Source organism: Bubalus kerabau, chromosome 21, assembly GCF_029407905.1.
Source record: "Bubalus kerabau isolate K-KA32 ecotype Philippines breed swamp buffalo chromosome 21, PCC_UOA_SB_1v2, whole genome shotgun sequence".
Classification (NCBI taxonomy): Eukaryota; Metazoa; Chordata; class Mammalia; order Artiodactyla; family Bovidae; genus Bubalus; species Bubalus kerabau.
The window spans coordinates 45,600,911-45,628,061 of record NC_073644.1 but is presented as its reverse complement, the minus strand read 5'-3'; the positions used below and the strand labels follow the sequence as shown (position 1 = coordinate 45,628,061).

Below are 27,151 nucleotides of genomic sequence, written 5' to 3'. Positions count from 1 at the left end.
GGACCATCCCCTCACCACCCGCCAGCCCATGTCTCAGCAATGACCTGCCTCATCTTCCCAGGACCTTTCCCTACCCCGGAGCTTTGGTCTCAGCAATGAATCCTCAACCCGTACCCCAGGGTGGGAGTCACCCTGGAGGAAGCTCGGTGCCCCTCAGATGCCATACTCCAGCTCTCTTGCGAGGGGCTAAGGACGCATGGGATCAGCATTTCTCCTAATAACCTGAATTGGAACCTAAAGCTAGTTGTTCTAGAAATACTGTTGTAGGGTGGTTAGACTTTTAAGTGCTCTAATTTAGTTGTACAGTAACGGATTAAAGTATCATGAATGAATTGGCTTATTTATTGTTATACTTGTAACCCACCTCTTCCTATTCTGGATTTTAAGCACAAATAAATAAAATGTAATTAAACTTTTGGAACACATGTTGTTTTGCTAATTTGTATTCTTCTCTTAGATGTTTGATGTAGATTATTCTCTGCTGCTACTAAGTTGCTTCAGTTGTGTCTGACTCTGTGTGACCCCATAGATGGCAGCCCACCGGGCTCTGCCGTCCCTGGGATTCTCCAGGCAAGAACACTGGAGTGGGTTGCCATTTCCTTCTCCAATGCATGAAAGTGAAAAGTGAAAGTGAAGTCACTCAGTTGTGTCTGACTCTTAGAGACCCCATGGACTGTAGCCTACCAGGCTCCTCCATGGGATTCTCCAGGCAAAAGTACTGGAATCGGTTGCCATTTCCTTCTCCAGGGGATCTTCCCGACCAAGGGATCAAACCTGGGTCTCCCACATTCCAGGCACATGCTTTAACCTCTGAGCGACCAGGGAAGCCCCAGATTATTCTCTGCTGCTGCTGCTAAGGCGCTTCAGTCGTGTCCGACTCTGTGCGACCCCATAGGCGGCAGCCCACCAGGCTCCCCCATCCCTGGGATTCTCCAGGCAAGAACACTGGAGTGGGTTGCCATTTCCTTCTCCAATGCATGAAAGTGAAAACTGAAAGTGAAGTCGCTCAGTCATGTCTGACTCTAAGGGACCCCATGGATTGCAGCCTACCAGGCTCCTCCATCCATGGGATTTTCCAGGCAAGAGTACTGGAGTGGGGTGCCATTGCCTTCTCCGAAGAACGTTATTACTGATAGAACTGGTCTATTAGTCAAATGGATAGATTTATTGTTCTGATAACACTTTTAGAATCATGAAAGACCTTTGTCACCTTATGTCTCTTTAAAGAAAAGCATATATTATGAAAGCCTCCAAGCTAGGTTTCAACAGTATGTGAACTGAGAACTTCTGGATGTTCAAGCTGGAATTTGGAAAAGGCAGAGGAACCAGAGATCAAATTGCCAACATCTTTTGGATCATAGAGAAAGCAAGAGAATTCCAGAAAAATATCTACTTCTGCTTCATTGACTATGCTAAGGCCTTTGTGTGGATTACAATAAATTGTGGAAAATTCTTCAAGAGGTGAGAATACCAAACCATCTTACCGGCCTCCTGAGAAACCTGTATCAGGTCAAGAAGCAACAGTTAGAACCAGACATGGAACAATGGACTGGTTCCAAATTGGGAAAGGAGTAAGACAAGGCTGTATATTGTCACCCTGCTCATTTAACTTATATGCAGAGCACATCACCTGAAATCTTGGGCTGGATGAAGCAAAGGCCAGAATCAAGATTGCCAGGAGAAACATCAATAACCTCAGATATGCAGATGACACCACCCTTATGGCAGAAAATGGAAAGGAACTAAAGAGCCTCTTGATGAAAGTGAAAGAGGAAAGTGAAAAAGTTGGCTTAAAATTTAACATTCAGAAAACTAAGATCATGGCATCCAGTTCCATCACTTCATGGCAAATAGATGGGAAAACAATGGAAACAGTGACAGACTTTATTTTCTTGGGCTCCAAAATTACTGCAGATGGTAACTGAAGCCATGAAATTGAAAAGATAATTGCTCCTTGGAAGAAAAGCTATGACCAACCTAGACAGCATATTAAAAAGCAGAGACATTACTTTGCCAGTAAAGCTCCATCTAGTCAAAGCTATGGTCTTTCCAGTAGTCATGTATGGATGTGAGAGCTGAACTCTAAAAAAAGCTGAGCACCAAAGAATTGATGCTTTTGAACTGTGGTGTTGGAGAAGACTCTTGAGAGTCCCTTGGACTGCAAGGAGATCAAACCAGTCAATTCTAAAGGAAATCAGCCCTGAATATTCATTGGAATGACTGATGCTGAAGTTGAAGCTCCAATACTTTAGCTACCTGATGCGAAGAACTGACTCACTGGAAAAGATCCTGATGCTGGGGAAGATTGAAGGCAGGAGGAGAAGGGGGCAAAAGAGGATGAGATGGTTGGATGGCATCATCAACATGAACATGAGCTTGAACAAGCTTCGGGAGTTGGTGATGGACAGGGAAGCCTGGCCTGCTGCAGTTCAAGAGGTCTCAAAGAGTGGGACAAGACTGAGCTACTGAATTGACTGACTGTGTTCCTTGAAAATGAATTTATTTGTTTTTCTATAACAAAGTCTGGATGCAAAGTGAGCCTAAAATGATCTGTGAAATGTTTGATTTCTTTCTTTTCTGAGTCAAATTTAAAGTAAACTCAAAGAGGAATGAGAGCTTGAGAGTCTGCTGCCATGAAATCTGCTGGGCTCAACAAAGAAGGTCTGTGTGCTTAGAGGGGTCTTAGCCCCTCCCCACACCCGCAGCCTTTGGTAGCAGTGACTTATGGGCTCTGAGGTGCTGTGCCTCAAACAAACCCCAAAACTGCTGAGAGCTTGACAGGACCATCAGTCATGGCGCCCACTCAATTTTGCACCCTGTTGAGTCAGCAGCCTGGATTTAAGCGTTGGGTTTTGTTGCATGTTTCGTGGGGCTGGGCCAGAAATTCCTTCTTGTATTTAGCTGTGGGTTTCTTGTTCACAAAACCTGGGCCAGCTCATGCCCTGGTGGCTTCTATAGTCTCTCTCTCCCATTTGTTCTTAAACCACAGGTGTTGTGACAGGAAGATTTTATTCCACAGGTAACACAGCCCTTCTTTCAAGAATTCCCTAGGAAGAGAGAAGTAAGGTTTTCAAACAACAAAAAAATTCAGATTGCCCAATTCCCACAAAAAGAGAATGTCTTTTTTTTTTTTTTAATCTGTGAAGCCCTCTCTGTGTCTGTCAGGTTCTGCCATTGGGGTAGGGGGGTGCCACAGATGGTTGTCTGGATGTCGCCCCCCTCCACCAGCACCACAGGCATCCTTGAGTTCCAAGCTTACTCTGCAGGATCTGTCTACACAGCAGCCTGTGTTGGAGCGGCCGCATGCCCACACCCAGTAGGCAGCCTGTGCTGGAGACAATCCCACCCCATGGCAGCTGGCCTGACTCCAAAACCCCGGCTCTGGCCTCAGCTGGTACCCCACTGCAGGCGCCCCTGCTGACCCCCATCCTGGACGGGAGCTCTGAGTGGTGCTTTGCAAATCACCAGGCTTCCAATGCTTGGAGCCAGTATTGCCCGCCACTCACTGGCCTGAGCAGCCACCTGTAGAGGCAGCGGCTTGGTTCTGGAAGGCCTCCGGCTTCTGGACACACAGAAAAGGCTCCTTGACCTGGGTTTGTGTTCTTTCCCATGTTGAGAGCCAGTTGAGCCCAAGTTTGTCTCCTTCTCAAACTCCAAATGAGCACTTATTCTATCAAACCCCCTAAATTTAAGACTCCATCACCAATACATGTTTGGCCACAGCCTTGCCATCAGTGACAGGGGCCATGGTCATCACTGAACCTGGCTCCATGCTTCTTCCCATGTCTTCTGACGGCTTCTCAGGGTTAATTCAGCCAGAGGGAAGCCTGACAAGGGACAGGCAGTTGGGATTGGGGAGCAGGAAGCTCAGTGGCTGGTGTTTCACCAGGGGTCCTGCAGCCATGAGCTGGGGAACCTGTGATCGCCCGGCCTGCCTCTGACCCATAACCTTAAAGAGAAGGTTGCCTGGTAAGCACACACAAACTCATTCTTCTAAAGCAGTACTGACCATGTTGCTTTATTTACTCGTCAAGTTCATCTAGTCCCTTGCCAAGGGCCTCTCTACCTCTGCACCCAGCCCTCTCCCTCTCTGCCCATCAGCCTCCATTCATCCATCTTTTTGCCAGTTTTCACTAAATCTGGTTCACGTTCTATCTCCAGGACCAACCCCAACTGCTGCTGGGATCATCCTCTTGACCCATAGCAGGGTGAGCCTGTCTGTCTGTGACCCTGTGGGCTCCTCACCCTCCAAGGGTATGCCCAGGGCAGCTGGCGTCCACCACAGGGCTTCTCTGGTGTCCACAACAGGACTGACCTTGTCCCCCAGCCCCCTCTGCATCTTCCTAAAGATGCGCTGATGTCAGATGCCCACCGTCATCTCCCTCAGCACCTCACTACTCAGCCTGGACACATGTAACCCTCCCTCTCATGTCCCATCAGCCCTGAGTCCACTACAGTCTTGCAGGGGTCAGAGTGAGGGGTCACCCTGGCTGAAGGTCACCCATACTTTCTTTCGGGGACCCTTGGGGTGTCTCTGCCACCAGAGATGGATTTTCATCCCAGTTACCTGCCCTGCTCCCCTAGGCAACCTTGTCTGTGACCCAGGGATGGTAGCTTCTGTCCTGCAGAGCTGTTGCTGGGGCTAGAAGAGGTCATCTTCTAGATGCATTTCTGAACACATGGCTGATACACAGGAAGAGTTCAAAGCAGACTGTTCCCACCTTCTTTTCCAGCAAAGAGCTGACGAGTCCCCGTCCAGTGGACCTTTGCTCAGTAGCTCTTCCCCGAGTGCCCACTGCAGGCTGAGAACCTACTTCCTGCATCACATGAGACAGTCCACCCCCTTGAAGGAGTTTAGGGCTGAGTGTGGGGGCAGGGCAGGCACAGGTGTGTGAGAAGGTACACAGGGCATCTCACAGAGTTGGGGGCAGGTGAGATTACCTGCAGGGTGGGGAGAGAGGGGAGGAGGCTGCCCAAGACACAGTAGGTGCTCAGGGAGCATCTCTGAACATGCCACATGTTACCCAAGTGTCTGAAGGAGAAGGACAGGACGCAGGGGCAGGCAGTCGGAGGCTTTGCAGCCTCACTCCCTTGGGGCGGGCCTTTTGGGTTCCTTCTCGCGGGCAGCCCAGTGTTTCTGTTTTTCAGGCTGGAACTCCTGTTTGGCGCTTCCAGGGGGAACTGCCTGACCTGGACACGGACAAGGTTATTCCAGGACTGACGATCAGGGAAAAAGGCATCATCACCTGACAATCCTCTGGAGTTTTATTCAGCCTTGTGCCGAGTCCTAATGGTTTTTGCAGGAGGTGTGGGATGGAGGACTGTCTGAGTCACAGGGAATCTCTTCAGCTGGCAATCCTGAGAGGCCTGTGGAGGGAGGAGGTGGCGGACTCCCCCAGAACATCCAGGGATGTGCCAAGCGGCACAGCCTGTGAAACACGAACCTTCCAAGAGACACTGAGCATCCACTCTTTTGGAGAGGGTGCGCATTCCAGGACGTGCCTCGGGCCTGGGTCACACATCACATGCTACTATTACAGGTGTAAGACTTTATGAAGACCATCTGAGTTCCAAGGGCCGAACTTAAAGATGTCGGCTGCCCGGTGCAGTGGGGCTCGGGGCCGGCTGGGAGCCTGCCTCTCTCCCTCGGGGCTCGCAGGCCTGGAGGGCAGTGCAGAGAGTCACCATGTGACTTAAACACAAGAACAGGACCAGAGGTGACTGTGTGGTTTCCTTTACTTTGCAGATCACGTTAATCCTAGTCCATCAACTGGTGGCACCCCACTCCAGTACTCTTGCCTGGAAAATACCATGGATGGAGGAGCCTGGTAGGCTGCAGTCCATGGAGTTGCTAAAAATCGGACACGACTGAGCAACTTCACTTTCAGTTTTCACTTTCATGCATTGGAGAAGGAAATGGCAACCCACTCCAGTGTTCTTGCCTGGAGAATCCCAGGGGTGGGGGAGCCTGGTGGGCTGCCATCTATGGGGTCGCACAGAGTTGGACATGACTAAAGTGACTTAGCAGCAGCAGCAACTGAAGCATGGCTTTTCTTATAAAACATCAGTTGAATATAGTTTTTTCTTATAAAACATCAGTGTGTTAGAGGTTGGTGTCTGTATCTTGAATGGATTGAGTGTAGCCATGCATGTAGAGAACCCAAAGGACATTTTCTAGGTGCTGCAGTTTCGACGGTTTCTTCCCGCCTCTCTTCCTTGGGCTGAGGTCACTCATTTCCCTTCTGAATGATGCACTCGGGCCTTCCAGGGTGAAAGGAGCCAGAGAAGGGATGGGCTGAGATTCTAGTATCGATGCTATATCATGCAGCACACATGGCTGCAGCTTGAACTGAGAGTGGCAGTGGGGTCACAGAGGAGGGAGGGACAGAGGGTGGAAGTACAGAAGGAGAGGTGAGAGCGGGCAGCACAGGGCTATCCCCTTACATGCAAACTGCAAGTGGTCCATGCGGCCCGTGACGCGCTGGCCAGCGAACTCGTGCTTGCTGATCCCTGTGTCTCTGCAGCACTGTTTGTCTTTGATTCCCCCAGAAATCTTTCCTTCTGTCATCTTTTCTCATGGCACAGCCTCAGCCACTTTTGTTCTGCCAGTTCCCATTTTTGAAGATGCTCCAGGGAGACTGGATTTGAATTTGATAGTGAGAGTTGTGAACTGGGATGAGGGAGGAAGGGAGAAGGAGAATGGGGGTAGGAAAAGAAAAAGTGGTATGGAGAAGTACGTGAACATTTTGTGGCCAATGAGCGTCGAAGCTCAGAAGAGCACCTTTATCCACTGAATTTACAAATTCATGTGAATTTAATACAGTGGTCTCACTGTTGTGGTGTTGTTTCTCTTTTCTTTGGGAAAAAGTGGGATGGAAACCGGTTTTCTACTTTTCTTCTTGGCTGCAGAAGAGCACAAGACAATTACAAAACTGTGCAAATATGATGTGAAATACCATAGCTCTGTAATTACCAACCCAAACCCTAGGTGCCTTCCAGGTTGCGTTGCCACAAAATTGCTGCATAGTTCTCACAAACTTCATCAAACCCCTTAAGATAATCTTAATCTTTTCAACTTTTTATAGTTTTGAAAGTCAGAAAAAGCTTTCCTTTAGTTATGAGACATGAAAAGTCCTAAAGCTTAGAGTCACTTTAAAAATATGCATATATGAAAAGGCACAGACTGTTTTAAAATTAAAAGACATTTTGCTTTCACAGCCCTTTAAAGGGCCAAAAATTCATGCGACATACTTGTCTCAAACTTGGGAAGATCCCCTGGAGAAGGAAATGGCAACCCACTCCAGTATTCTTGCCTGGAGAATTCCATAGACAGAGGAGCCTTGTGGGCTACAGTCCATGGGGTCACAAGGAGTTGGACATGACTGACTGACTGACTTTGCTTTACTTGTCCCAAAAGCTAATCCTGTGAGTGGTTTGTCACCTGCACTCAACGACATTAGAAGGGAATAGTCTGAAATCAATAAAGCGTTATTGAGCATTTTCTTTTTGATGAAAACCATTGTTTTTTCTATTGTTCTAGAATTATTTACTACTGAAAAGAGATACTTAAAAATTTTTTTCAGAATATACAAAATATTCATATGTTCCATTTACATATCAAAATTATATTAAAATGTACACTCAGAGAAGTCTTGCTCCCATATAAGCCCTCAGTTTCTGATGATCCATCTTGTATTTTTTTTTTTTACATAAATAAGCAAACACACACACACACTTCCTCTCCTTCCTTTCACAAAAGACTGGACACTAAATTAACTGTTCTATACCTTGTGTTTTTTACTTAACAGTGTATGCTTTTATCCGTTGTTAAACTGAACTTTATTGTTTTAGAATTTACTAGAATACTATCTTATATAGAATTTTAAAATACAACCTTTAATGGTTTTTGTTTAGTAGAATTTATTTATGCGATAAGTTTAGGTGATTCAAGAATCCGAACAACACAAAACTGGTATATTGAGAATTCCTAACAAGTTCTTCCCACCTCCCTCCCCACCTCTATACACTTAGCTGCTGCTGCTGCTAAGTCGCTTCAGTCGTGTCCGACTCTGTGCGACCCCAGAGAAAGCAGCCCACCAGGCTCCCCCGTCCCTGGGATTCTCCAGGCAAGAACACTGGAGTGGGTTGCCATTTCCTTCTCCAATGCATGAAAGTGAAAGTGAAAGTGAAGTTGCTCAGTCGTGTCCAACTCCTAGCGACCCCATGGACTGCAGCTTACACTTAGAGGCACCCTTTATTTATCCTTGTGAATCATTTGGGTTATTTTATTGTAAATATGACTCAGCTATTATTTGTCCCACTTCTATACACAGAACGGGTCACTCTATAGGTATATTCTGCCATTTGGGTTTTCACTTAACAATATGTGTGAGAGTCTTCGAATCAGCCTAGAACTCATCTTATTCTGTTCCTGCCAGTCCACAGTGTTCTTCCTCATCTGAATGGCTAATGTCAAATTCAAGGTGTAAGCTGGGGGAGTATGAGTCCCCAGCCTTCCTTACATCTTCCCAGCTGCTCCCCTTCCCCTCTTCTCCCGAGGGCCCCCCCTTGGCCAAGCTCTTGCAGCGGAACCCCCCCTCCCCACCTCCAGGCTCTGTTCCTCCAGGCCATATTCTTCCCCACAGGCTCTGCTCTCTGCCCAGACTCACCCCGGCCCAGACTCTGTGAGCCTGGGGACTTCATCCCAGGACTTACCTCCGCATCCTTGTGCCAAAAGCTACCGTCCAGGGAAACATTCCCTCTAGGTACTGCCTTACTAATGGGACCAGCTACTGACGGTATTGATCGCCCCTCCTGTTTCACGGCATAGCGTTTATCTGGTCACTGGGATGAACTGCTCCTCGCCCTCCATACATATCTGTTCTGTTTAGCTGGCATGTTGTTTAGATGTGTTAGTATCTTCTGTCAGGGCAGTGGGGTCATGTTTACTGCGGCTTATCTTGTGTATTTGAGGGGACTGCAGTTTTCTGGTTCTGTCACCTTGGGGTTTGTTGTACAGTGAGCTCTCAAAAGGCAGTTGTGCTCCATCACAGCCTGGTGCCCAGGGAGGAAGTGACATCTGTGCCAACTCAGTACCTGGGTGGGCATGAATCTCCCACCGCGCTTCTGGGAGCAAAACCCTCTAGACACTGTCATCATCAAGAAATCAAGGAGGAAGACTTTTGTTACAACATGTAGCTTGCGGAAGATGTGGTTACCTTCATCTGCACATTGACTTTCCCTGTGTGTGATCTGAATAGCAGTGTTTCTGTGCCCAGAAGGTGCATCTACTGGCAGAGAGGGCATTTCAATCTTCGGCTCTGAGTAAATCTTCGGGTTAGAAACTTGTCTGGCTCCCTTCTAACCTAACTCCCAGGAATGCATTGCAAACTCATGAGATAACATCTCAGAAGCACCCTGAGCTTTTAAGGGAAAGGAACCGAGGTTGCCAGGTATCATCCTTGTAGCTCGAGGTCTGGGTGATGTCTCCCCACTCTGCACCATTTCTGGGAAAGAGGCTGGACCCTGGTTCTTTCCAGGGGCTGTTTACCCAAGTGGCCGGATCCTTGCTTTCCACACAGGTGGTGAGCTGAGTACCCCAGTGGCCACACTTCACCTTCATTATTTTTTTGTTTTGTTTGTTTCAGAAACAAAACCACACCATTTTAAGCAACTGTCACGTCTTGCAGCTTGGAAGTGCACAAGCTGGGGTTTGACGGTAGGTCTGTTTAACTTCAAATCCCCTCCATGCCCCCAACACACATCTTGTTTTTCTATTGTGGAGGCTGAGAGGGCCTCCTGGACTCAACCCCCTGCTTCCACAGGAAGGAAGAAAGGAGACTCTGGAGGAGAAGGGAGGGCAGGCAGCCAGGTGGCAGTGCCAACTCTGGCAGGTGTGCCTACCTGAGCTCAGGCCGGGGGCAGGGTGGCATTACTGCACAACGCGGATTCCTCCCTCCCCAGGATTCTCCAGGATGGTTGAAGCCCTGCATCCTAGCACTCACGGGCGGGTCCACAATGAGCAGACCATGCAGGGGCTGTGTCTCTGGGGCCCCAGGGTTGAGCCCAGGCCTGCACGCTGTGCTTGCCCGCGAGGGCTCAAGTGTCACCATCTTGGTGAAGATGAATCCTGACTGTGCTCCACGCTTGCCATGACATCTTTAGAGGTCCACCTGCCCAGGCAAGATGCCACGTGAGCTGGGAAGTGGGGTGAAAAGCCCAATTTGGAGGCAAAGGAAAGGGAGACAGTCACAACCTCTTCACCTGTGCTTCGTTCAAATGCACATGAACACACAGAATCGAGGGTATTTGACTCCCCCGTTGGCCGCAGCTTTCTTCTTCCATCCCCTTGCCCTTTGCTTCCCAGGCTTCCATCATATGAGTGGTTGGAATTTTTGGAACTGAGTTAGATGTGGGCTGACTCAATACAGAAGATGACACCTGGACACACAGTTGGTGAGGAGGGACCGGATGGGGTTGTGCGGAAGGTACTCCGCTCCCTCCTGGGGGGCTCTGTGGGGGACCCACCTGACCAGGCACAGCTCTCCCCTCCCCCACCCCTAGAGGGCCTTGAACTTGATGTGATGCCCCTCCCCTCCAGCTGTGTGTCCAGGTGTCGTCCTCGGTGTTGGGTCAGCAGACATCTAACTCGGTTCCGAGAAATCCAACACATTCTATACCATTCCTGGCTCATTGCTTTTAAATTTTGTAGTGTGTTTCGCTTTTAACTGTGAGGAAGGGAAGGAAAGTAGAACGTTGGGTAGCTGTGGGCAGGGAAGTTCAGACCCCTCTCCACCAGGGGATTCTGACCCAGAAGCAAATCTCTTCAGTCTAGGGGGAAGGAGCCTAGTGTCTTTTATTTATTTTTGTAAGAGGGACCATTTCCTCACATCCCCAAACAAATAAGCAAACACTTGTTTGAAGGATCTAAAAGAATCTTGGAAAAACCTATGATGTTTATCGCATCCTTGGACAAACTGGAGATGTTTGTGCTGATCGATCAAGAAACATGACTGGGCTTTTCAGAGCCAATGACGTCTGCTCTGTTTGTGGGCTCACAACGGCTGACGCCATACATCTGATGAAAAGTCGTGGAAAAGTCAGCCTAGGGTGCTGCTCCTTCTCTACCTGTCTGGATAAGTCCTTCACTCATTCAACAAGCATTTACTCAGGGTCTGCTCTGGGCTACCTCCTATCTCAGGTTCCAGCCACACAGCAATGAACAGAAGAGGGTTCTTGCCTTCACGGAGCTTATACTCTGCAGAATCCACAGCCACTCTTCAAAGTGCAGCAAGCACCACCTTCTGGAGAAATGAGAATAAGTGTGGTTCACCACCACGCTCTCCCGTGGTACCTGATTCTTCCGCTCGGTCCTCTGCGCATGGGCCTGGTTTCCTTAACTATCTACAGTGATTGATTCATGTCTGTCTTTACCAGATGGTCTCTGCATGAAGGCGCCGCTGTGTGTTTGAGCCCATCAGCCTGTTGTTGGCTGCAAGAGAGGGTTGTTGGTTGTGCCTAATTTCTTGCTTTAGGTACTTGTATTTTTCATTATACTTTTAGCCAAAAGGTGGCGCTGCAGGAGAATAAGTGAAGGAAGCTCCGAACTTGCTGACTTAGTTACTGAAGGGCCTGAGACAGTCCCAGTTGCAAGTTAATGTAGGCTAATGTCAGTAACTAGAACTGGCCATACCCCAAACGTGTACACACCCCACACAAACACACATCCCAAAGTTTTTAAGAGCCAAGAATGAAAATCACTTTGACTCACCAAGAATATTCACATTTCAAAGACCATTTAAGAAATCCTGATGGAGTTCCAGGAAATGAAACTGGAATCCAAGTCATTTTGAAATGTGCATTTATTAACTAATAAATGTCTATAGAATACAGACAAGGAAACTTTTCCTGTTTCAGTGGATCCAAGTAAAGAAAAAAACTTGCAAATTTTTTGTTTACTAACTTGCTTTGAGTGACTACGTTTTACTGTTAAATTGCTCCCCAAATTCCTTTTAGACTCTTTCCAGAGTTTAATTTAGTCTTTCTGGATGAAATGAAGCCCTCAGCCTCTCCAAAGGCTTCAGGAGAAATGACACAGAAAGCAGCTAAACAATCCCGAGATAAAAATCTGCTCAGAAACCTGGTGTCGACTGTGAATAATACATGGTGGTTCCCATGTTTTAGAGTCAGCCATCTGGGCACCAGTGCCTAAGGTGAGTCACCGGCCTCCACAGAACACCCTCCCCATGGATTCATAGTTGCTTCCTTTATGTGTCAACCCTGCAAAAACAGATAGAACTGTACATGCTCCTCTATTTTCATATGAGATCTTTCTTACCCTGTAATAGATATTTGTGTATGTGTGTCTGTGCATGTATGTGTGTGTATGTGTAATTGAAGCAAGTAACCAGAACACAATTGGGAGACGATATTTTGCTGTATAGCCTGCTTCATAGCTTGCTTTATAGGTGGAATTCCACCCATGCCCTGAAAACCTAGAATCTGATTGAAAAACTAAGGCATGGACATGTCAGTTGGCTGATTTTTCAAAGTTCTTGATCATCAGACACAAAACCAGCAGTCGGCTTCAGATTCTGAATCCACATGACAACTTAAAAATTGCACTTCAGGCCAAGGTGTAAACTTCTGTACATCCTGCAGAAAGATGGCAGGTAAGGGCCAGATGCCACAGATGGGAAAGCAGGGATACACATAGGGATTTTGTTCATTTTTGCTGTAGATGACTGTGGGGGAGACCATATAGGGGAGAACCTCTTTAGAAGAAGCAGAGCACAATGATGCCTCCCACAAATCATTAGAAGGTGTCTAGGTTTTTGGAATTTGGAGACCTTAAAAATACTTCGGCTGTAAACATCAAACTGACAGCTTAAAAAGTGTAACCACAGAATATATTAGCAAAGAGAAGACAGGCTTTCATTCTGCTTCCAAGTTTTTCAAGTTTAAGAGCCAAAAACCACGTGGCTTCTAACTAAAATCACTTTTAGACGAATACTGTGACTTACAAATGAAAACACAGAAATGTGAATCTCTGAAAATATAAAGTGAGTACATATGTTGACAGAACACACATTACTGATGGGAGAAGAGGACCTTAAGTTGGCTGGAGGCAACACTTTCTCTGCAGGCTCAATGGCGCCTATGGATCTTGGCAGATTTCACTGGGAGAAGAAAATGCCAAGTTGACAACTTTCATACTCCTCTGGGAAACACTGGTGAAGTTACCATTTGAGACTGAAAAAGGTTATTAACTCCGTGTTTGCATTTTGAACACAGTAGAGAAAATTAGCCTTTGGGACAAGGATGGTGTTTCTGAGTGATTTTGTCAACTGGGGGAGCATCAGACCAAGTTCAGAAAAGATGAACCTAACAGGTGAGATGAAACCCACAGGTGAGAAGAAACCCACAGAAGCCACAGTGACATATTCTCTGTGGCTAAATCTCACTCAGAAGAATGTCTCTCTGGGTGGCGGGGGTCAGTTTTTAACACGTTACTAAGGCCAGGACATCCTTATGAGTATCAGAGCAGGTTATGGTGTTTTAGCATAACAGCCTCAGAAATGCAGGAATAGTTCTGGTTTTTCAATAATAGCAATGGCAATAGCATTAATACTAATATTAGCCGCTACTATTCATCGGACGATGACTGTGCTCCAGGCATCTCTGAGGGTTCTCTCCATCTACGTAGTGCTTCATATGAGCTAGTCTGTATGGCTTTCCTTAAGGTATGGAAGAGGAATCCAAGGCAATAAAGTGTCAGTAATGACCCACCCATGTGGATGCAGAGATGCCTGGAGTGACCAGTGCCTGATTCATCACGTGGGCAAAAGTTGGGGTTATATGCTTTAGGTGCTCATCAGATATCAAAATGCTGTGTTTATGAGTATCCAATGGAGTTGATTTTCTCCTTAAAGCATTTCTACTTTGTGCCAGGTTTCAGGCAAGATCATGCTCAGATGGAGGATGAAAGTGGCTGGCCAAACAGGGCTCCTCACCAATGGCAGCCGTGTCTAGTGGGCCAGAAAATCCTTAAAAATCAACCTGTCTAGATATTAGCTACTGCTCCTCATACTTGGAAAATTTTAGGGTAAAACAGCCCTTGTAAAGATAACACCATTGACTACTGCCGTGAAGACCTGTATCACTGCAGTATGAAAACACAGCTCCAGAAAGGTGGCATTGCTTGGGTGAGGCAAGTTTTGAAAACCATGGTCTGTTTCCGGAGTTCTGACATGTGAATGAGGACTGTGGTTCTCTCCTCTGACTGCACACCTGAGCACCATCTCCTGGCTTTCCCAAGCACACCGGTGTGGGGGCCGAGAACAAGTCAGAGTCAAACTCAAGGGCTTTGGTTTAATGGAGAGATCCCAGGTGCCTGTAGCATGCAGCCAGGGGGAGCACACCTTCTAGTAAAATGCAGACAACTGAAACTCCTTGAGTGTATGTGTGGGTGGACGAAGAAGTGGGATCTAGGTCTTAAAGTCTCTAAAGACCAAATGGTCAACTTGGTACACAGAGGGACAGGACAAGCAGGAGGTGGATTAGGGAAGATCGTGCCTCTCCTAACTGGGTATCTGAGACAGTGATTTGGAGGACATCTAGACAGGTCTAGGTCCTGTCTATTGGACCTAGTCCTGTTTGACCATTTGACCATAGACCATTGGACCTAGACCTGTTTGACTATTTGACCATAGTCAAAGCCATGGTTTTCTAGTAGTCATGTATGGATGTGAGAGTTGGACCATTAAGAAGGCTGAGCACTGAAGAACTGATGCTTTTGAATTGGAGAAGACTCTTGAGAGTCCCTTGGACTGTGAGGAGATAAATCAGCCGATTCTAAAGGAAATCAACCCTGAATATTCATTGGAAGGACTGTAGTTGCTGAAGCTGAAGCTCCAATACTTTGGTCACCTGTTGCAAAGAGCTGACTCATTGGAAAAGACACTGATACTGGGAAAGATTGAGGGCAGGAGGAGAAGGGGGCGACAGATGGTTGGATGTCATCATCAACTCAATGGACATGAGTTTGAGTTATCTGGGAGACAATGAAGGACAGGGAAGCCTGGTGTGCTGCAGTTCATGGGGTCGCAAAGAGTTGGACATGACTTAATGACTGAACAACAACAAGAAAAAGACGGTGTTGGAAACCTACCAAGAACACGACGAAATATTCAGAGTAAAGTGAGAATTCATGTGGTGACATAGTGTTACATAAAATTCAGGAGGGCTTTGTGACCTTCTAATTGGGTTCCCAAAACAAGTTGTACCAGAGAGACTGAGGGAGAGCCAGAGGACACCACCTATGAGCATCACAGTGTTAGACTTGGAAAATAGGTGCAGATTGTCATCAGGCTTCTACAAAACACAATTCCTGGTAGAGGACAATGATTTGCTTAAGTTCCTGTTATCTTTTCTAGGCCTAGTGTAGTGTACATTGACATTCGGAGTTCCGGTGGTAAACTTCTTGAGGACTCTAGAATACAAGGATGGTCTAAGTTTCGGTGTGTCTTTGCAAGATCTGACTGCATCAGACTTCATAAAAAAGTGTTGGTTCACAGTGTATTTGTCTTTCTCAGGGAATTTGTGAAGACATCTGGGCTCAAAATGCAAGGTTACTGTATCTCTAAAGGGAGAACTTGTTGGTTATCACAGAGAACTAAGGTTTGTGTAAATTTCTATCAGTAGACTTTTCCATCATCAAACACCAGTTCAAGACCAGAAGGCTGGTGGAAGTCAAATTCTTGCCTCTCTGCCCTCCTGATGGAAATGCCAGTTTTGAAGGGTCCTCCCTATAGGCCAGATCACCTGTTTCAGGTCTCCAGGGTCCCCTCAGTGACAAAACTGCTGGATAATTGAGAAAAGAGCATCTCCCAGCTAGAACCAGGTGTCTCTAGATCTTACCTAGAGAAAGAGAAAACAGGGGTTATGAGTTGAGAAGATAAACAGTATACTCTCTTCCCAGGGGCCACGACAAGCAACAAACCCAAGGCGAAAACAAGACGTCTGCAAAATCTACTAAGTGGGCGCGCATCTGATCCCTATGTCCACTCGCAGATTTCCCAATGACCCAATGAATTTGGAAAGACCCAGGATTTCCCAGAGCTCCGTCAAAGCTGAAACTTCTCGCTCCGTTCAGAATGCGCAGGGACACTGGTCTGGACGAATTCTGCTTTTCTTCCTCTCAGTGCGTGCATGTGGGCACGTGTGGACCTAGCACAGTGACAGTCGCGCCAACTTCTGCTTTCCTGTCGCCTGTGCACAATTCCTGGAGCCTTAAAGGACTCCCCGGGTGAGCTCAGGGCCGCGCCCTGGGGAACGGATGGTTCCTTCAGTCTGCAAAAGGACAGGACCCAGCGGCGCTGAGGGTCCGGGGAGCGAGCGCGCCAAGCCCACCGCTCGCAGGCGGGGGCTTCCCTGCGCTGGGTCCCGGCACTCGGGCCCCGCGCCCGCCTCCAGCGGTCCAGGGGCGGGACCCCGCACCGCCCCGAGCCACCTCCCATTGGCCGGCGCGCACGCCCGTCCGCGAGCGCGGCTTCGAAAGTTTCATTGAAGGTGGAGAAGTGAGCGCCCGCCCGGAGCCGGGGCTGCGCCGCCAGGGCGAGGCTGCACTGCGCGGGGCGGGGGCGCGCTGGCCGCCGGGCGGCGTTCGTTTTTCATTTTATTCCTTTAAGTCGAGGCCGAGGAGGAGCGAGTGGAGGCTGCCCCCTCGCGCGCCCCGCTGCCGACCCGTCAGGGAGCCCCGAGCAGTCGGGAATGGTTACGCGAGTCCGGCCGCCAGCGCCCCACTGTCTCCGGCCCGAAGCCCGGGGGCGCAGAGGCTGAACCGAAGACCGCGGAGGGAGCCACCGCGGGGCCGCTCGGGGCCAGGGCCGCTCCGAGAGCTCAGGCCGAACGAGGGCCGCGCCGTCACCTCTATTCTGAGAAGACTCCACGGAGAAGGCTCCCCGCTGCCCGTGAGCGACATCCCGGGAGTCGCCAAAAGGACAGCACGCCCTCCTCTCCCCTTTTCTCGCCGCGCCGCCTCGCGGGACCCTCTCGAAGTGCCTGGTCCCCGGCTCCAGCCTCCGGCACCCGCTGCAGAAACCTCCGGCACCGGATCGGGGAGTCCACACTGGATGGGCCGGGTGTGAGGGGTCGGGCGCCCTACGAGGGGGCTTCCTAGGGCCTGGTGAGCGGCGGCCGGGAGAGCGGAGAGGCGCGGCCAGGAAAGCGGAGAGCGCGCCCTCGGGGCGCACGGCGCCGCGGCTCTAGCCGAGGCGATGCCCAGGCGGCTGCGAGCCGCCGGCCGCAGGAGGCCCTAGGAGGGCATGGGCTTGGCACCCCAGTCCTAGAGACCCTTTGCTCGGAGTCGAGGGACCGACGCGATGGCCTCGGAAGTGGTGTGCGGGCTCGTCTTCAGGCTGCTGCTCCCCATCTGCCTGGCAGTAGGTGAGTGTTTCCCTCTCTCCGAGGGTCCAGGGAAGGGGAGGGGGCGCCTGGGGAGGGGGCGGGCTTCAGAGCAAACCCGGATCACCAGCTCGAGTGCCCGAGACCCGGTTCGGGGAGTCAGCTCCGCGGTCTGGGTGCCGAAGCCCGGCACTTTCAATTCTCGCTCTGGGGCGCAGGAACGGGGTCTGTATGATCAGGGTCTTAACCGTCCAGCTTCACAGTCCGGGCGGCCAGATCGGCCAGTGCTGGAGACGGAGCTGAGTTTAGTAACACACGGAAATTTTTGTGGAGTGCTGACTCGTGCACAATGGATGCGAATCCTCCTGGAAGGTAGTTGTAGACCCCTTCCCAGGTTTGTACAAGAGCACCCTCCCCCTGTCCCTGGACGCAGGACGCTCGGCGCATCCAGAGGGTTTCTAGGCCACCTCTGCCCCATCCCGTGTCCCAGCCCCTGGGGGGAAGAAGGGAAGGACTCGGGTCGCGCAGGGAAGCGGTGCCCTGAAGTTGCTGGCTTTACTCACACAAAAGCCTCTACAACAAAACTGCTGGACGCAGAGGCTGCGGAAACGGAGGCCCAGCTCCGCTCCCGCGTGGTCCAGAAGGATCTGTAGCTGCGCTGGGATTCCGAGGTTTAAGCGAGGCCAGAGGGAGCCTCCCGGATTCCCAGGCAAGGATCTCACTGTTTTTATGCGGCCGGTAGGGCGTGAAAAGCCACCGGCCTTCAGGTCTAAAGACACCCGCGGGGCGCGGGCTTGGAGTGAGAGGGGCCCAATTTCTCCTCTAGTAGAAGTGCCACGCTGAACCCCGCTAAGGTGACTGTGGGCGCCTAGCCCTCACCTGTTCGCACAGGAGCTAGAAAAGAGGACACGTCTTAGCAAGTAGCAATTGCGTTTGCAAGGAGAGCCAGACCCATGCGGAAAAAGCCACCTTTGTCCATTTTGCTAGAGGTGGAGGATCAAGGTCACACCTGTGCTAAATGGGGACGTAATCGGAAGGGGGCTTGGGTGGGTTTCCTGAGGGCTGACCCCAGCTCCTGCGGGGATTATGTGGCCGAGTATTAACACACAAGAAACCTGCGCGGAAAACCGAGAAGGCTCGCGGAGAGGCGAGAGGCCTGGTCCCTGGGCAGGAGGAGGGGCCAGCGCGGAGGCGGTCGCGGCCTCTTTGCCACTCGAGTTTCCGGGCAGGACCCTTCTGCGGGCATCTTTGTCCTTGAGCATCGCTCTGCCGGCGAGGAGCGCGGCTCCCACGAAGCTCCTATGGGCGTCTGTCCCCGCCAGTTTGGGAAATCGATCAGGGACACTGTGCGGCTGCTTCGCAGGTCGCGTCAAGTCCAGGGACCGCGTGTCTCTGCAGGGCCTGACACCAAGCCCGGCTTAAGCAGGGGCTTTCGGTGTGGGGCCGATTCGTGTAGTCAGTGAGGTGGGGAGTGGCTCTGCCCCATTCTGCGCGTCCCTCCGGCCCCACCTCCCTGCTCCACCGCCCCCACCCCCCCTCCCAGCCCCGCGCCAGGTTCGGAGGGGTGGCAGCTCCTGGGGACTGCCGGTGGTTACCTGCGACGCACACCTAGCGGAGCGACAGGACAGCAGCGATTACCCGCTGATGGCTGGCGACCTCGCGCTGAACTTGGCAGCTGCAGAGCCTGCCGATTTCCCCTGGAGGTCCGCGGCCTCTGGGGTGGGGTCGCGTCATTCCAACTCATCTTGGGGGTCTACACCGCAAAACCCTTCTGCAGGAGGGTTAGCTTTGAGCCCTCGAGGGCCGGGCACCGCGCACTTTCCAGCTTTGGAGCCCGAAGCTCGAGGCGAGAGCCACAGGCTCCCCGGGGCGCCTGTAGGAGCGGGGACAACGGTCGTGCGGGTGGGATCCCGCCATCGTTCGGGGCCGCTTCGTCCCTCCCCTGGCCTCCTCCCAGCGCCTCTGAGCCCCGCGATGCGGTCACCGCCGGGGGCGCACTGGGGCCCAGCCAGGCTCGATAGGGGAGGGGACTCGCACGTGTGCCCCACGGGTGCCCGACCTTCCCGGCGGGAGAGCGGCATCCCGGAGCCGAGGACTACCCGGCCGGCCGCGGTCCAGCATCCTGGCTCTAGCCTCGTCGCCTTCCCTTTCCAGCCCAATCCTCAGGATTCCCTCCGCCTTCCGGATGCAGGGAGGGGAACCCGGGGTGTGCGAGTGTGTGTGTGTGTGTGTGTGTGGCTGCGCACCTGGGGCGTGCCAGTGTGACTGTGTGTGGGGGCGGGCTGCTTGCGCTGGGTGGGGCCTTAGGTTATCTCTCGTTGCTCCCCCTCCCTCGGGGAGGAAGGGGAAGTTTTGGGACCTCGGACCTCAGACTTCCGCCCCACCCCGCCAACCCGCCCCACCGCCTGGAAGAGAGCGGAGCTCCAGGGAGGACCAGAGCACTGACTCCTGCCACTGACCCCTCGCCGCTTAGTGAGGAAAGACAACCCACTTCCGACGGCTGCTGCGCGCCTTCTAGTCTTTGTACTTTAACTGCAGGACGCGAGGCTGCTGGGTGGGTGTTGCCTGATGTAGGCATTCAATTCTCTTCTACAGGAAGTGGATGTTTTCAAGGTTATTTGAGGGTTTTCAGGCTCCCCGGCTCCCAGGGTGCTACTAAATCAAATATTCAGATTTCCCTAATATCCTGGACATGGAGAGTGCAGTGATCCGCTTGCCATTAGAATCGATTTTTACGTTTTAGTCGTCTATTTTTGTAACTGGCGGAGGCAGTCTTCAAAGCCAAGCCTTTGCAGAAGCTCAGGCCTTTGTCTTTTATCCACCCCTCCACCATCCATGTTGAAATGTTTCTGCAGATGGATGTCCACCTCTCTTCCCCTAAGGATGGTTGCTGAACATTAACTGCCATTGTGCTTAATCTGATGTTTTAAGAGTTCTTTCTTGTCCTGTAAAAGAAATTTACAGAGAAACAATAAGTGAAATCAGTCCTCTTTCAAGCCGGCATTAGGTGGCTCTTGAGTGTTTAAAGCAGAACAAAACCATAACGTAGCATAATGTAATATAATACAGTATGATGTAATATGTTGTTTAGCATCCAAAGTAGACATCCAGTGACAGATTTTCCTACATCAGTAGTAAATGAACATTTTGAAGATCTCCAAAACTGTCTGTGACTGCTTGAGTAACCACCCTGATTATTTTTCCTCAAACTATACACAAAGGAGAACCTAGATAAACCCTTCCATTATATTATGCAATCTTTAATAATAATAATAATATCTGGTCACCATTGAGCACTTTAGAAATATTTTCATGTTTATTATCTTTTAGCCTGACTCCACCATCCCGCTCAACTCTAAGTCTACAGTTGAGTCCATTCCAGGGCTGGGAACTGGTTGGCATGCTGCTGACCACTCCTTCCGTCTTGCCTGCTGTTGCCTGGAGTCTCCTCATGTCTTTCCTGGAAGAGCTGACTTAACGTTATTTTTGGGGGAGAGGGGAACCTAGCTTGGACAGAACGGGTTGGCCCAGGAGGGGCAGAGCCACAGGGCACCATGAACTTATGATGCCCCTAAACGAAGTGACCAGAGCCACATAGGAGACTGTTAGTTACAAAAAGAACCAGCCAACCAGTTAGCACTATGTGGGCAAGTCCCACTTGGATAATCTCATAAATCCAGCAAGAATCTCCAAAATTCCCTTTAGAGATAGTTGGCTTAAAGTGAGCAAAACCATGGAGTCATTTTTGGAATATGCATGCATGTGGCTGTATCTGAATATAATTTCCTCACTATTGCATAATATATTGCCCCTGCAGCATGTGTCATTTTGCAGCCACATTTACACATACTCCAAGAATTACCAGTGAAGCCTGAGCAAGGTCTCCCCCTTGCCTCTGCTGTAGGTCTTAGATGGAGGAGGAGGTCTCAGCTGATGAAGCGAGGTTTGGCAGTTTGAAATCGCTTTCTTTTTCTGTCACACCTTCTGAAGCTTAGACAGATAGATACTATTTATTACTTTCAGCAAGGACAAGAGTGCCAGTGAAAAGGATCAGGAATGTATAGCTTAAACCTAAAATAAAATATTTCATAAACATAGGCAGGCAAGAGGATTTTGTTAGCCGGGCAGTGAAGGCTGGAGCCATGTGTCCACCCCATAGATTGTCACTGGTCTGTCCCTCTACAGGCCATGTGTGCCTTGCTCATCATCAGAGATGACTTTGGGGAGAGGGTTTGGTGACTCCACAGTTTAGAGACCTCCATTCAGATCTTGCCTCTGATCACAGAGCTGGTTCAGCCTGTTTGATTTTGTCTTCTTTCTGCACACTGGAGATGTTAACACTTCCTTCCTTGGTTAGTTGTGAGAGAGTGTGCCCTGCACGTCTTGGGTAACGCCTGACACACTGCAGGTGCTCCTAGAGGGAGGGATCCTGGCTGCCTTTGGGAGGAGAGTGGCAGGAAGGTGTGAGGGAGGTCCAGGCAGAAGTTAACAGACCGTGAGTCATAGGAGCCTGGGCTGTGTAGATAGGGTTTGTATGAAAACAGTTTGGTACCGAAATCTAGAGCCAGATTGTTCCATTGAAAGTTGGTTTGTGTGTGGCAGGAGAATTTCTAATAATCAGGACTTTTCTGCCAGTTTGTTTAGTAGTTTGTATATCGGCATCACATTCTGATTAAATAATAGATTCTCCCTAGAACTGTACCGACAGTTTACTTTTGCCTTCCTGATGCTATACCACCATTTTCATAGCCTTTAATGTGATCTTATTTTTTTCCTTTATTTGTGTTTACACGGCCTTTTCCCTTTTAGATCCCGTGCTACTACAAGTTAGTTGTTTATGAAGTTGCATAGTAACAGCATGTATATCACATTATAATTTTTCCATAAATGTCCAGGAGAACTTAGAATAGTGTAAGTGTAGCCAGATAGTTAATGAGTGCTTGATTGAAGAAACATATGATACTATGATGCATAGAACATAAAACTAACTCATGTAAGATTTGCAGATATAAACAGTTGTTTGAGGATGAGGAATCAGGTCAACAAAATAAAGCAAATATCTGATTGAATGGAGGCTAGACACAAGGTTGAATTGAAAAACACTTAAAAAATATTTGGCTGTAAGAGATAAACCTAGAGGAAGCTTGTCATTTTCATCAGCCCCTCACATGGCCTTTTAGACCCACTCAGACATGGCAGGATCAAGAAAATGAGAAGACCACATGCTAAGTGTCTGTGTAAAGAGCATATCAGACATACAGTTTTAGCAATTGAATAATTTTTGAACTGTCCAATAATTATCTAATGGGAATTTAGGAATGATAACATGCAAATATGCGTTTTCCTATTTATTGGTAGATTAAAACAACTAAGTATACTAGCAATTTTAAAATGTTTTCCCAGGCTCCTGCAGAATATACAGATTTTCATCTGCCTTCTTTCATTGTGCGGGATGGTGCTAGTTCCTGATTCATAAGCTATTGTTGGATTCTTCTTTTCCGCTTTGCTGGTGGTCATACTTTTGCATTAAACTAGAATATTATAGGGCTTCCCTTTGCCAGCTCAGGTGGCAAAGAATCTGCCTGCAGTGCAAGAGACCCTGGTTTGATTCCTGGGTTGTGAAGATCCCCTGGAGAAAGGATAGGCTACCCACTCCAGTATTCTTGGGCGTTCCTGGTGGCTCAGATGGTAAAAAAAAAATCCACTTGCAATGCGGGAGACCTGGGTTTGATCCTTGGGTTGGGAAGATCCCCTGGAGGAGGGCATGACAACCCACTCCAGTATTCTTGCCTGGAGAATCCCATGGACAGAGGAGCCTGGCAGGCTACAGTCCATGGGGTCACAAAGAATTGAACACGACTGAGCAACTACATACAGTGCAACAGGATGAGGGGATGTTCAACTTTTTTCTGTATAAGTTTCAAGTTTTCCACACTTTTCATTAAGAAGAACAAAGCTGTGTATCCATGTGGTTAGTCCTGGTTTTCTGTGGCGATTTCACCAGTCATGGGGGGACTAGGGATGGTGGTGGAGGTTATGCTGAGCCTCCACCTCTCTCACAGGGAGTTATTCACTCTGTGACCAAACTCCGAGGATTCTGCCCCTTTGAACTGCCCCTTCCCTACCCTTAGACTTGACTCCATCATTGCCAGGCCTCCTGTCTTTGCCCTGCAGACATCTGCTGTGTGCTCAGTGAAAGCTTTCCTGCACTGCTGACCCTGCACATTTCTGGTGAGACATTGGGTACCACTGCCCAAAACTGAAGTTCTGTCCAGATCACACATCACATCCACAGATGTCCATCTACGTTTGTCTTTGCCCTTTCACCCTAGTTTACAGATGCATTGCCTGCGTTCACACCCTGTGTGTCCTGCAGTGCCAGGGATCCTCAAGTCTCTGTCTTGGCCTCTTGGTCCCTGTCCATCCTTCCCGTGTGCTGAGCCACGTGCCTTCCACTGTTGGAAGCCTTCCGCCCACTCCCGCAATCTACTCAGTGGTCCAGAGACCTTGAGCTTTCCTCCTGTCCATCACCGTCCAACCTCAGCGCAGCAATCAGCCAAAGCCCCATGGCCACGCCCACCCCCCCACCAGGCGTGGCCTTGACCCAGCAGGTGCGCAGGCTTGGCTTGAAGCCAGGAGATGCTTTCTTTAGGTGACAGATGGCCCTTTCAGTCCATTCTAAGCAAAGACACGTCCCCTTGTCAATGTAGGTTAGCAGGGTATTGAGGCTGAAATGAATGAACTTTCTTCGCCTCACTGTCGGGATGCAGTGCGCATGCTCTCTGTGCCCTGGGAGGTGGTCCAGGACAGCGGTCAGCACTCTGTTCTGCCGCAGGAGTTGCATCCTTTCCCGGGGTTCAAGTTACTGGTCACACATCCACGTCCAGCTGGAGGACGGAAGGAGGACACACAGGAGGGACCCCTTTCCCACCCTCCCAGGACACAGCCTGGAGGTCACGTGATTCACTGCTGTTCACATCCCAGTAGCCTGACCCTGCTAACGTCATTCACCTCTGACTGCTCGGGAGCCTGGGGAGTGTTATCTTCGTTTGGGCTGGTGTGAGCTCAGCTGAGGATCGGGGAAGGGGCTTCTGCCACAGGGGTGAGAAGGAGAGACGGGGAATATATGTCCAGATGTCGGTCTCTGCCTCCTGTGGGGAGGGTGGCTTAGGTGCCTGCAGACCTGTGGATCTATCTTCGCGGAACTCCGCCCTCGGCTTCTAGGCTGGAGTTCCAGCAGCTCCCACATGTGAGGGACAGACTGTGACCCAGAGGAGGCGCTCTAACCTCCAAAGGGGCGGCCCGGGTTCCCTAGTTTATACAGACAGGAGCCTGAGGAACTTGTGTGGGAGCGTCTGGGGGTGAGGGGGTAAGGAGGGGGAAACACAGAGCTGGCTCTGGCCCAGCTGTTGGTCGTGGAGCCTCCGAGTGGCGGTTCTGGATTCAGGATGCCAGGAAAACTCAGGGAGCTGCTCCCTGCAGAGACGTCCACTTCTAGGAAGGGCTCCTGTGCTTCTGCTCATTTCCCACCACGTTTGTGTGAGCCAAAAGTTCCTTCATCTAAAGTGTAGATATTTGTGGAAAAAGAAGACAACAGTTCCTCATCCTTGTGTTTATGTGATTTGTTCAATCAGCTTGTTACACTTTGTCACCCAGCTGGGGTGGGATGGGCATCTTGGCTGAATGGGACAATGTGGGGTATGGACGCTGGGTGAGATGTCATGGCTACTTTTAGGGGACCAGAATGCCCCTGGGAATTTGGAGGTTCACCAAGAAGAGCTCTGGTGCCAAAAGACACACATCTTCACAGGGCTAGCTCCTTACACAGGAAAGAACACAGAAATTCTTTCTCTTCCTCCTTCTCTTATTTGTAGTGCATGGTTTCTGATGTCTAAGGGGAAATGCCTGGGTTGTAAAGTCTGAATGTTTTAGATAACAATCTTGGCCTGTCATACTAGCTGTGTGACATTGATCAAAATGCTTAACCTCTCTGCTCAGTGATTTCCCTTCTAAACCAAGTTGTTAGTTGTAGTACCTAGCTCAGAGCATTGCTGACAGTCCTTGTGAAGCTCTTGGTGCAGTGCCTAGCCTGTGGTAAACACCTAATAAAACGTGGGTCTCCTTGTCAGGTGTAGGCTCAGAATTTAGGCATTATTATTGTCTGGGGGGAGTCTGAGGACCTACTCCTTAAATTGCAGTTGCAATCAACTTCAAGGAAGCTACAGAAGAAGGCCTGATTGAAGGAATGTCTGGATGCCCCTCAAGTCGGATAGGCTGGAGGGCCTCTGGGCCATTGCTTGTTTTTTGCCTTGGAAACAAGGGGACATCTGCTCACCTTTAGTCCTTCTTTCTAGGCAGGCTGAGCCATCTCCTCTGTGTTCCCCTGCCACTTGGCTTTATATAATCACAGACTTATGTGCTGAGTTACATGATCTCTCTCTTCCCTTCCAAGTGTCTGCAAGTTCCAGTACCCTGTGTGATCTTTCATGCCATCCCCAGCACTAAACCTACTACCTAACACACAGTAGATAGTAAACAGGTATTTGTAGGTTTTTGAACTGCAAAGATGTGTCCCAACATTGCCCTTCAGCTGCCCGGCCAGGGCTGTGACCCACAGTGAACACAGAAGAAATAATGCCGATTGATTGATGATGAATTCACGGGCTAAATTTTTTTCCCTTGAATATCTCAGAAGTCTGAAAAAAAAAAGTTTAGTCTAGCATCTTACCCTCTGGGTTTTTACATCTTTGAATGTAAAATTCATAATGGTCTGATCTGAATGCTCTGCAACTTTCCTAAATGTGAATTTCCTCAGTAGGACAATTAATACCTTTTACTTGCTTTGCAGTGAATAGAGAAAGGAAAACTCACTTGAGATGGTAGAGCTTGCCCGGAGCATCATCCTTGAAGTGCATATTATTTTTTAAGATGTTTTTAGTTCTCCTGGAACCACACGAATTGATCTGTTTTCCGTTGTGGTTGAATCCTCCAAGTCAGCAGTTTTGGCCACAGGTGCAGGAGAGGAGGATGGATGGAGGACCTTAGCAAGCTAAGAAGTTGGAAGCAGAGTGCCCTGGGAACAGGTTATAGATCTGAGCTAACCCAAGTCCTGTCTCCTCCTGCTGCCCCAGGACAGTGCCCACCTGCGGGCAGGTGCTGCTCCGGCATCTCAGTAGGAGCACACCGCTGTGCTTGGGGATGTGCACAGCACGTGTTTTGGGAAGTGGCCTGGTCTGAACGTCTAAAGACCAAGTCTCCATCCTGTTCATAAGGAGCTGTGGGCCTTTGCCAAGTCATGGAAACACTCTTCCTTAATTACACTCTCTAGAAACAAGGTGCTCCAGGCTAAGGAATATTTTCCTGATTCTCCAGTAATATTTCTACACACACTTTCTTTCAATATTAGAAAGGAGGACTAGAAAATCATACCTTTTAGTAAACACATTGGAATTGTTGTTGTTCAGTCACTTAGTCATGTGTAACTCTTTTCGACTCTGTGGACTGCACCATGCCAGGCTCTCTCATCCTTCACTATCACCGCAGTTCTCAAACTCCTGTCCATTGAGTCAGTGATGCTATCTAACCATCTCATCCTCTGTCTCCCCCTTCTCCTTTTGCCTTCAATCTTTCCCAGCATCAGGGTCTTTTCCAGTGAGTCAGCTCTTCAAATCAAGTGACCAAGTTATTGGAGCTTGAGCTTCAACACCAGTCCTTCCAATGAATATTCAGGGTTGATTTCCTTTAGAAT

The 27,151-nt window shown here is 49.5% G+C and overlaps 1 protein-coding gene across 1 annotated transcript in view; it reads left to right on the top strand.

Annotated features, from left to right (window-relative positions):
- The first annotated feature begins 16,599 nt into the window (after window positions 1-16,599).
- PIEZO2 (piezo type mechanosensitive ion channel component 2) overlaps window positions 16,600-27,151 on the top strand; it is a 252,170-nt gene continuing 241,618 nt past the window's right edge. The window contains exon 1 of the mRNA XM_055559293.1: window positions 16,600-17,445. Coding sequence (XP_055415268.1) covers window positions 17,382-17,445 — 64 coding nt within the window. The 5' untranslated portion in view covers window positions 16,600-17,381. The remainder of the gene's footprint in view (window positions 17,446-27,151) is intronic.